Source organism: Anomaloglossus baeobatrachus, chromosome 7 (genome assembly GCF_048569485.1).
Source record: "Anomaloglossus baeobatrachus isolate aAnoBae1 chromosome 7, aAnoBae1.hap1, whole genome shotgun sequence".
NCBI lineage: Eukaryota > Metazoa > Chordata > Amphibia > Anura > Aromobatidae > Anomaloglossus > Anomaloglossus baeobatrachus.
This window is the reverse complement of record NC_134359.1, coordinates 36,903,959-36,915,380: the sequence shown is the minus strand read 5'-3', so window position 1 is coordinate 36,915,380 and position 11,422 is coordinate 36,903,959. Positions and strand designations below refer to the sequence as shown.

The window sequence follows — 11,422 nt, the reverse complement described above, 5'->3', positions numbered from 1 at the left end:
ACAGACACAGGGAAGCAGACAGGGAAAGAGAGGGAAAGAGACAGACAGGGTAAGAGACAAAGACAGGTAAAGAGAGACAAAGACAAACACAGGGAAAGAGACAGAGGGAAAGAGGCAGACATGGAAAGTGACGGAGATAGATAGACAGACAGGGAAAGAGATAGATAGACAGACAGGGAAAGAGATTGAGACAGACGGAGAAAGAGACAGACAAAGAGATAGAGAGAGACAGAGAGATATATACAGAGGGGAGACAGACATTATAATTACGTCTATCTATTTGTTTTGTGGTTTTTGTGTGCAGAATACATTTTTGTTAATACATTCTATTTTGTTAACAGCAGTTATTAACCCGGGTGAAGCCGGGTAGTACAGCTAGTATATATATAAACGCAAGCACACATTTATATTTTACATATTTATTTACTTTTTTTTTTTAAAGGGTGATTTCATTTTCTTTTTTACAGATAAAGCGTTCAGCGTTTTCCCTTTTATACAAGTCGATCGAATTAGATGCCGAATAGTATAAAAGACTGTACAAAAGAAGCCGAGTGACCAAAAGAAAAATATACATCTGTACGAAGTGCCTTGTTCAGTCTGTTACCGGTTTACAAAAAAAAATGCCCCATAATACAAGGACCCCTCGATCACCCCCAGAAATCACACATCCTGATGGGGGAATACGAGGTTTCCTTTTCCTTATGGGAACGCTACAGCCAAAAGATATTAAACCTATGAAGTGGATTACTATGGTATGGAGACCTATGGGTGAGAAAAAAAAATAAAAATAATAAAAAAGGTTGCAAACGCGATTAACGTAACATGGTTAACTATCACCGTCACTCAGGTAGAAACGCTCTAAACATATGAGAACTTTCTATTTTACAAAGTATCATTTTACAGAAATCAAGGTTTTTAAAAAAAAAATCCTATTGCCATTCAGTGCTACAAAATGTTTGTTTCTGTAGTACCATTTCTGTCCATTCTGGATACAAATTTCTCCATAGAACTCAATGCAACAGCGCCCCCAAAAATAGAGTATTGCCAGAAACGTCCGCTATCTGGTTTTATTACAAGACATGGATTTAAGTAGGAATCATTAACCTTTAAAATACTGGATTGAATACCTACCTACAAATAAGTGCATTAAAAACAATAATTTAAAAAGTAGTTGAACGTTATTGACACCATCTGTGAACTTTTTTTTACCTAAATGTATGTATTTTTGGCTAGAAATATTGGCTTTCATTAACAATTTTGCATAGTGTGGCTGATACAGGCTGTTAATTTCCCTGTTCCTTGCTGGCTGAAGAATGAGTTAACTGAGAATACATCAGTGAGCTCATAACTAATTTTGGCTAAAAGGTTTGGACGCACCTTCTCATCTCTAGAGCAACTGTTAAGAGGAGCCTTTGCGCAGCAGCCTTCATGGTAAAATAGCTGCTAGGAAACCACTGCTAAGGACAGGCAACAAGCAGAAGAGACTTGTTTGGGGTAAAGAACACAAGGAATGGACATTAGACCAGTGGAAATCTGTGCTTTGGTCTGAGGAGTCCAAATTTGAGATCTTTGGATCCAACCACCGTGTCTTTGTAGAAAAGGTGAACGGATGGACTCTACATGGCTGGTTCCCACCGTGAAGCATGGAGGAGGAGGTGTGATGATGTGGGGGGGCTTTGCTGGTGACACTGTTGGGGATTTATTCAAAATTGAAGGCATACAGAACCAGCATGGCTACCACAGCATCTTGCAGTGGCATGCTATTCCATCCGGTTTGCGTTTAGTTGGACCATCATTTATTTTTCAACAGGACAATGACCCCAAACACCCCTCCAGGCTGTGTAAGGGCTATATGACTAAGAAGGAGAGTGATGGGGTGCTACGCCAGATGACCTGGCCTCCACAGTCACCAGACCTGAACCCAATCGAGATGGTTTGGGGTGAGCTGGACCACAGAGTGAAGGCAAAAGGGCCAACAAATGCTAAGCATCTCTGGGAACTCCTTCAAGACTGTTGGAAAACCATTTCCGGTGACTACCTCTTGAAGCTCATCAAGAGAATGCCAAGAGTGTGCAAAGTAGTAATGAAAGCAAAAGGTGGCTACTTTGAAGAACCTAGAATATAAGACATATTTTCACACTTTAGTAAGTATTTCATTCCACATGTTTTAATTCATAGTTGTGATGCTTTCAATGTGAATCTACAATTTTCAGAGTCCTGAAAATAAAGAAAACTCTTTGAATGAGAAGGTGTGTCCATACTTTTGGTCTGTACTGATTATATATATATATGGATATATATATATATATATATATATATATATATATATATATATATATATATATATATATATATATATAATCTCCAAAACTATTTTTACTGATGGGTATGTATATAATAAAAACCTTGCCCCCAAATTTGTCTGAACACTTTAAAGGGGTCGTTGAGGACTATATTCTTGATGACCAATCCATCCATTGGCTAAGTTATCAGTATTAGATTGCCGAGGACCCCGACAGCTAGCACTGAAGTCAATGGTTAAGGACAGTTCATCAAGATCAGTCCAGGACGGCCCCTTTAATAAACTATGCTCCACAGGGCTTGGCCTCCTCTATTTAATTAAAAGGGGTTGTGTGAGGTTAGAAAAAAAAAGCAAAAAAAAAAAAAAAAATTCTTTACAAAACAGCGCCCCATTTTGTTCATGGGCATGTCTGGTATTGCATCTTATGCACATAGTGTAAGGATGGCTGGGTTTTTCGAAAAAAAGTCATGATTTTCTAATCTCACACTGCCCATTAACTATTACACTGTTCCTTTACAAAACAGCGCCCCCTCTTGTCCATGGACATGTCTGGTATTACAACTTATCCAGAATGGCTCGGTTTTTGGAAGAAAGTATTTTTTTTGCTGGGTAGGAAAATTTGGCAAATTGTTTTGAAAGCAAACCCCCCCCCCCCAAACTAAAATTGACTAAGGTCGCAGTCACACGACTGTATGGCTGTCCTGACCCGAGACCTGCATAGAGATACATGCTGTCACCGCTCGGGTCAGGAGAGCCACCGGCCAGTGAGAGCAATGCACTGTGATCATGGGACGGGTAATACGGCCACATGACTGTGAACTAAAAGTACATTTTTGCAAAAATATAAAAAAAAGAACATTAATACAACATAAAACTGGATGCACAGATGAAACAAAAAAAAATGAGGCGGCTCCATCTAGTGGTGAGGTCCGGTGTGAGCAGCAGGGAGAATGGATTCAGAGCAGGCACCAGAGCACGGTGAGAGCCGCCACGAGGCCATTAAGTATTGCCATGGTGTAGCCCATGTGGAATGAATGGCCCGTCATTTTCCTGAAAGAAAAAAGGAATATGATATTAGACGAGTTTAGCCGCAGAGTACGAGCCACCGAGACTGAAAATAAAAAGCAGAAAGATGGACAAAAGCAAAGCACCGACCACTCCGGCACCGCACTCCGGAAATATCCAGCAGCGCAGGGGTAATTACAAATGCATAAGGGGAGGGGTTGTACACAGATCTGCAGCGGACAGGGGAGAAAGCCTGTACTGTCCCAGAGAGGGCAGACAAAACAAGCTATTGAGAAGGAGGAAAGCCTACGAACACTAAATGAAGGCTGGATTGAAACGGTAATGATACGTGAAAGCAATTTAAGAGACCAGCACCCTGGATACAGACAGATCTCACATCCAGCCTATATTACAGGGAGGGACACTCCTACAAGAGAAAAATCTGAAACTTACATCCTGCTGCAACCTGCATAATTATAAAATTGACACAATAATCAGCACAGCATCCCCTTTAATCTCATTATTGGTGAGAATCCCATAGGTTATTACTAGTGATGAGTGGGCACTACCATGCTCGGGTGCTCAGTACTCGTAACTAGTGATGAGCGGGCACTACCATGCTCGGTGCTCTGTACTCGTAACTCGTACTCGTAACTAGTGAGTGCCCGCTCATCACTAGTTACGAATACTGAGCACCCGAGCATGGTAGTGCCCGCTCATCACTAGTTACCAGTACTGAGCACCTGAGCATGGTAGTGCCCGCTCATCACTAGTTACGAGTACTGAGCACCTGAGCATGGTAGTGCCCGCTCATCACTAGTTATGAGTACTGAGCACCTGAGCATGGTAGTGCCCGCTCATCACTAGTTACGAGTACTGAGCACCCGAGCATGGTAGTGCCCGCTCATCACTAGTTACGAGTACTGAGCATGGTAGCACCCGCTCATCACTAGTTACTAGTACCGAGCACCCGAGCATGGTAGTGCCCGCTCATCACTAGTTACAAGTACCGAGCACCCGAGCATGGTAGTGCCCGCTCATCACTAGTTACCAGTACTGAACACTCGAGCATGGTAGTGCCCGCTCATCACTAGTTACAAGTACCGAGCACCCGAGCATGGAAGTGCTCGCTCATCACTAGTTACGAGTACTGAACACTCGAGCATGGTAGTGCTCACTCATCACTAGTTACGAGTACTGAACACTCGAGCATGGTAGTGCCCGCTCATCACTAGTTACGAGTACTGAACACTCGAGCATGGTAGTGCCCGCTCATCACTAGTTAAAAGTACTAAGCACCCGAACATGGTAGTGCTCGCTCATCACTAGTTACGAGTACTGAGCACCTGAGCATGGTAGTGCTCACTCATCACTAGTTACGAGTACTGAACACTCGAGCATGGTACTGCCCGCTCATCACTAGTTACGAGTACTGAACACCCGAGCATGGTAGTGCCCGCTCATCACTAGTTACGAGTACTGAACACTGGAGCATGGTAGTGCCCGCTCATCACTAGTTACGAGTACTAAGCACCCGAACATGGTAGTGCCCGCTCATCACTAGTTACGAGCACTGAACACCCGAGCATGGTAGTGCCCGCTCATCACTAGTTACGAGTACTAAGCACCCGAACATGGTAGTGCCCGCTCATCACTAGTTACGAGCACTGAACACCCGAGCATGGTAGTGCCCGCTCCTCACTAGTTACGAGTACTGAGCACCCGAGCATGATAGTGCCCGCTCATCACTAGTTACGAGTACTAAGCACCCGAACATAGTAGTGCCCGCTCATCACTAGTTACGAGCACTGAACACCCGAGCATGGTAGTGCTCGCTCATCACTAGTTACGAGTACTGAGCACCCGAGCATGGTAGTGCTCACTCATCACTAGTTACGAGCACTGAACACCCGAGCATGGTAGTGCCCGCTCATCACTAGTTACGAGCACTGAACACCCGAGCATGATAGTGCCCGCTCATCACTAGTTACGAGTACTAAGCACCCGAACATGGTAGTGCCCGCTCATCACTAGTTACGAGCACTGAACACCCGAGCATGGTAGTGCCCGCTCATCACTAGTTACGAGTACTAAGCACCCGAGCATGGTAGTGCCCGCTCATCACTAGTTACCAGTACTGAGCACCCGAGCATGGTAGTGCCCGCTCATCACTAGTTACTAGTACTGAGCACCTGAGCATGGTAGTGCCCGCTCATCACTAGTTACCAGTACTGAGCACCCGAGCATGGTAGTGCCCACTCATCACTAGTTACTAGTACTGAGCACCAGAGCATGGTAGTGCCCGCTCATCACTAGTTACCAGTACTGAGCACCCGAGCATGGTAGTGTCCGCTCATCACTAGTTACCAGTACTGAGCACCCGAGCATGGTAGTGCCCGCTCATCACTAGTTACGAGTACTGAGCACCTGAGCATGGTAGTGCTCGCTCATCACTAGTTACTAGTACCGAGCACTCAAGCATGGTAGTGCTCAAAAGGGTAAAAAAACAAAAACTAAAAATTAAAATAAAATTGAGCCAGTATATGTTGTGTGTGATTATGTGCAGATGTAGAAGAGAAAACTGAGCACAAACATTGAAAGCACGGCCCCTGACTTTTGCTGAGAAGCGGCTCTGCGGGGGAGATTTTAATCGCTTCACAATGAATCTGGAAAACAAATTAACAAAAAATGATGGCCCGGCTCACAGTGTGCAGGAGCGCTCGCTGGAATAAAAGTTCTGATGTATTGCCCAGAGAGCTTTACGTTTGGTTTTACATTTATCGACCTCTCAGCGGTCACCCTTTACGTTGTGTCCCGATTGCGGCCACCAATGGCTCATATGTAATGAAGAACGTGCCGTATACAAGCAGCAGCTCCGGATATAAATAAATAAATAAATAAATTAAAATAACAGCAAATCACAACTCCCACTATATAGAAAAGCCCTGGAGTGAAATGACAGACATGGGTAAAGATAAGAAAACAAACGATAAAAGATGGCTGGACCAAACGATTTAGCCAGGATCAGTTGACAATCTAATGTATAGGCACAGCTCCTGACTGTACATCAGGGGTGCTAGATACAACAAGAAGTAAATGGCACTTCCTCTGTGCTGATGATAATAGATGTAGGGGTGCGCTTCAGGTTCCAAGGCCTTTTGTCAATAGAAGAATACAAGGCACTCCCAAGATTGGCTGCAACGTTGCAGCCAATCTTGGGAGTGCCTTGTATTCTTCTATGTACATCAGGGGTGGACATTAGATGAAAGGTCAGGCAGACTGTATTTTAACATGTTCAATCTTTGGTTAAACCCCTCATAAATAAAAGCTCAAGGTCTGCAGAGTGTGGACATGATGCTTATGACAAGCTGCTTTTTATAAAGGGGAGATAACGTTAAAAAAGCTCCTGTATCCCCCTCACTGGAGGCTGAAAGGGGAGATTACAGGAAGAGAAAATGCTAACAAGAGGAAAGGTTCCTGTGTATCCCCCTCACTGAAGGCTGAAAGGGGAGATTACAGGAACAGAGAGTGATAAGAAGAAAGGTTCCTGTGTATCCCCCTCACTGAAGGCTGAAAGGGGAGATTACAGGAACAGAGAGTGATAAGAAGAAAGGTTCCTGTGTATCCCCCTCACTGAAGGCTGAAAGGGGAGATTACAGGAACAGAGAGTGATAAGAAGAAAGGTTCCTGTGTATCCCCCTCACTGAAGGCTGAAAGGGGAGATTACAGGAACAGAGAGTGATAAGAAGAAAGGTTCCTGTGTATCCCCCTCACTGAAGGCTGAAAGGGGAGATTACAGGAACAGAGAGTGATAAGAAGAAAGGTTCCTGTGTATCCCCCTCACTGAAGGCTGAAAGGGGAGATTACAGGAACAGAGAGTGATAAGAAGAAAGGTTCCTGTGTATCCCCCTCACTGAAGGCTGAAAGGGGAGATTACAGGAACAGAGAGTGATAAGAAGAAAGGTTCCTGTGTATCCCCCTCAGTGAAGGCTGAAAGAGGAGGGGCTTACAGGAACAGAGAGTGATAAGAAGAAAGGTTCCTGTGTATCCCACTCACTGAGGCTGAAAAGTGAGGCAATTACAGGAACAGAGAGTGATAACAAGAAAGGTTCCTGTGTATCACACTCACTGAAGGCTGAAAGGGGAGATTACAAGAACAGAGAGTGATAACAAGAAAGGTTCCTGTGTATCACACTCACTGAAGGCTGAAAGGGGAGATTACAAGAACAGAGAGTGATAAGAAGAAGAAAGGTTCCTGTGTATCCCCCTCACTGAAGGTTGAAAGGGAGGAAATTACAGAAAGAGTGATAAAAAGAAGAAAGGTTCCTGTGTATAAGGTTCCTGTTCACTGAGGCTGAAAGGGGAGAGTACAAGAACAGAGAGTGATAACAAGAAGAAAGGTTCCTGTGTATAACCCTCACTGAGGCTGAAAGGGGAGAGTACAAGAACAGAGAGTGATAAAAAGAAGAAAGGTTCCTGTGTATAACCTTCACTGAGGCTGAAAGGGGAGAGTACAAGAACAGAAAGTGATAAAAAGAAGAAAGGTTCCTGTGTATAACCCTCACTGAGCCTGAAAAGGGAGGAGATTACAGGAACAGACAGTGATAACAAGAAGAAAGGTTCCTGTGTAACCCCTCAGTGAAGGCAATAAGGGTAGGAGATTATAGGAATAGAGAGTGTTAACAAGAAGAAAGGTTCCTGTGTAACCCCTCAGTGAAGGCAATAAGGGTAGGAGATTATAGGAATAAAGAGTGTTAACAAGAAGAAAGGTTCCTCTGTAACACTCTCACTGAGGCTGTAAAGGGAGGAGATTACAGGAACAGAGAATGATAAGAATGATAACAAGAAGAAAGGTTCCTGTGTATAACTCTCACAGGAGGCTGAAAGGGGAGATTACAGGAACAAAAAGAGTGATAACAAGAGGAAAGGTTCCTGTGTATCCCACTCACTGAAGGCTGAAAAAGGAGATTACAGGAACAGAGAGTGATAAGAAAGAGAATGGTTCCTGTATATCCCGTGATCCTTCTTTCTGCTGTTAAGCTGGTGTCACACTAAACGACAGCGACAACGACGTCGCTGTTACGTCACCATTTTCGGTGACGTAACAGCGACCTTGTAAGTCGCTGTTATGATCGCTGCTTAGCTGTCAAACACAGCAGAAGCAGCGATCATAAGGTCGCTACATGTGCAGAGAGCAGGGAGCCGCGCTTAGCGCTGGCTCCTTGCTCTCCTGCAGCACACATCGGGTTAATTAACCCGATGTGTGCTGCACCTACATGTCACAGTGCAGAGAGCAGGGAGCCGCGCGCACTGCTTAGCGCTGGCTCCTTGCTCTCCTTGCTACAGTATACATCGGGTTAATTACCCGATGCATACTGCAGCCACATGTCACAGTGCAGGAGCCGGCACTGGCAGCAAGAGCGGAGGCTGGTAACCAGCGTAAACATCGGGTAACCAGGGAAAGGTCTTCCCTTGGTTACCCGATGTTTACGCTGGTTACAGCTTACCGCAGCTGCCAGTGCCGGTTCCTGATCGCTTCATTTCGTCGCTCTCTCGCTGTCACACACAGCGATGTGTGTGTCACAGCGGGAGAGTGACGACCAAAAAATGAAGCTGGACATTCAGCAACGACCGGCGACCTCACAGCAGGGGCCAGGTCGTTGCTGGATGTCACACACAGCGACAGCGACGGGACGTCGCTGCAACGTCACAGAAAATGGTGACGTAGCAGCGACGTCGTTGTCGTCGTCGTTATGTGTGACACCAGCTTTACTTACAGCTTGCCTGATAAGAGTTTAATAAGATACCTATCTCTTAGTTCTTATGTTATCCTTACTATGATCTTGATCAGAGAGCCCTCGGGGGTATAACTGCTCATTTCAGCTTCTTGTCTTATAAGAGTCTACACTGTCCTTGGATTCTGTGCCGGACTATGAGATGTTGAATGGAAGGATTTTTGCTGTAGCAGTAAATGAGCATTATATGAAAGCTGTAAATATTGAGGCCTTTATATATTTATAAGTGCAGACATATACCAACCTTTACTGTTCTATGGCCAATTATACAAAACTATAGTTCACTGGGGGAATTAGTAAACAGTCAAAGCTGCAGACAAGCAAAAAGATTGCCACTGCCATGGACTGGAGTCCGCTTTGGTACTCCATGGCAGCCGGACCGGGGCAGTGCACTGGCACTTCAATGCTGGCATCCTGGGTGACTCTAGTATACTCCCATTACGCTGCAGGAGGTCTGTTTAATACCTTGCCTTATTGTAATGGTCCAGGGACCCCTTCAGTTCTCCATGGCAGCCGGGCCAGGACACTGCGAACTTCCCTGGCTGGCCCTCAGTTACCGGCATCCTGGGTCCGTCTTGTGATTACTAGGTCTCCTTGTATCAAGTGAGGCTTGGTATCTCGGCCTCAAGCCACACTGGCAGGGTTAGTAGTCACCAAGCCTATGGAGATGTAATGATGACATGGCGGCAGAGTAATCTCAAGGGGTGCTGAGGATACCAGCAATGGAGCGCAGGCACAGGAGGATTGCGCTGCCTTGGTCTGGCTGCCACAAAGTCCCGGATGCTAGCCCAAGGTAGGGGAATCTTTATGTTCATTTCTCGTGAAAGCTTCAGATCTGAGACTGATCTCCTCTAACCATGATGCAAAGTAACTGGTTCCCGAAAATGCAATAGAGAATCATGAAGATCCCAGAAGAAAACCTCAAGGAATCACTAACGGCTCCGAGACAGAGTCTGCTTATCCAAGACCACCCTCTGCTGACCGGTCTCCGGATGCCTCCGGCTGATACCGAGTCTGATGTTAGGAGTCACACGGGGCAATTTTCAAGTTTTGAGTGTCTCTGACCTTATTAATTTTCCCTCTTCTAAGAAGTCATATATAAATAGGGCAGAAAAACAGGGGTCACCCAGGAGGGACAACTGACCACGTCCAGTCCAGGGGCCGTCCTGTAGGGATAATCCTTTGTACACACTTTCTTTCCCCCCAATGATTTTTTTTTACTTTTTTTCCCTTTTCAATAAACATTTTGTGCACACAAGGCCTAAATCTGTTGGGTTTTTTTTTGGTGCAGATTGTTGCCCAAATCTGCATGTCTATCCTTCTCCCAGCAAAGTCAATGAGAATTCTGAAGTGTTGTGCACACATTGCTTCTTTTTTCGTTGCATTATTGGGTGCAGAAAAAATCTGCAGCATGTCAATTCTCGGTGCGTTTTTTTCTTGCGTTTTTAAAGGGAACCTGTCACCAGATTTGGTGGCTATAAGCTGCGGGCACCACCACCGGGCTCTTATATACAGCATTTTAACATGCTGTATATAAGAGCCCAGGCTGCTGTATAGAACATAAAGAAGGGAATTTTGTTTACTTACCGTAAATTCCTTTTCTTCTAGCTCCTATTGGGAGACCCAGACAATTGGGTGTATAGCTACTGCCTCCGGAGGCCACACAAAGTATTACACTTTAAAAAGTGTAACCCCTCCCCTCTGCCTATACACCCTCCCGTGCATCACGGGCTCCTCAGTTTTGGTGCAAAAGCAGGAAGGAGAAAACTTATAAATTGGTCTAGGGTAAATGCGATCCGAAGGATGTTCGGAGAACTGCAAACCATGAACCAAAAGAACAATTCAATATGAACAACATGTGTACACAAAAGAACAATAGCCCGAAGTGAACAGGGGCGGGTGCTGGGTCTCCCAATAGGAGCTAGAAGAAAAGGAATTTACGGTAAGTAAACAAAATTCCCTTCTTCTTTGTCGCTCCATTGGGAGACCCAGACAATTGGGACGTCCAAGAGCAGTCCCTGGGTGGGTAAAAGAATACCTCGATAAAAAGAGCCGAAACGACCCCCTCTTACAGGTGGGCAACCGCCGCCTGAAGGACTCGCCTACCTAGACTGGCGTCTGCCGAAGCATAGGTATGCACCTGATAGTGTTTCGTGAAAGTGTGCAGACTAGACCACGTAGCTGCCTGACACACCTGCTGAGCCGTAGCCCGGTGCCGCAATGCCCAGGACGCACCCACGGCTCTGGTAGAATGGTATTTCAGCCCTGAAGGAAGCGGAAGCCCAGAAGAACGGTAGACTTCGAGAATCGGTTCCTTGAT

The 11,422-nt window shown here is 45.3% G+C and overlaps 1 protein-coding gene across 1 annotated transcript in view; it reads right to left on the bottom strand.

Moving 5' to 3' along the window:
• Nucleotides 1–403: 403 nt before the first annotated feature.
• ARL6IP6 (ARF like GTPase 6 interacting protein 6) overlaps nucleotides 404–11,422 on the bottom strand; it is a 48,175-nt gene continuing 37,156 nt past the window's right edge. The window contains exon 5 of the mRNA XM_075318817.1: nucleotides 404–3,352. Within this exon, the coding sequence (XP_075174932.1) occupies nucleotides 3,259–3,352 (94 nt within the window). The 3' untranslated portion in view covers nucleotides 404–3,258. The remainder of the gene's footprint in view (nucleotides 3,353–11,422) is intronic.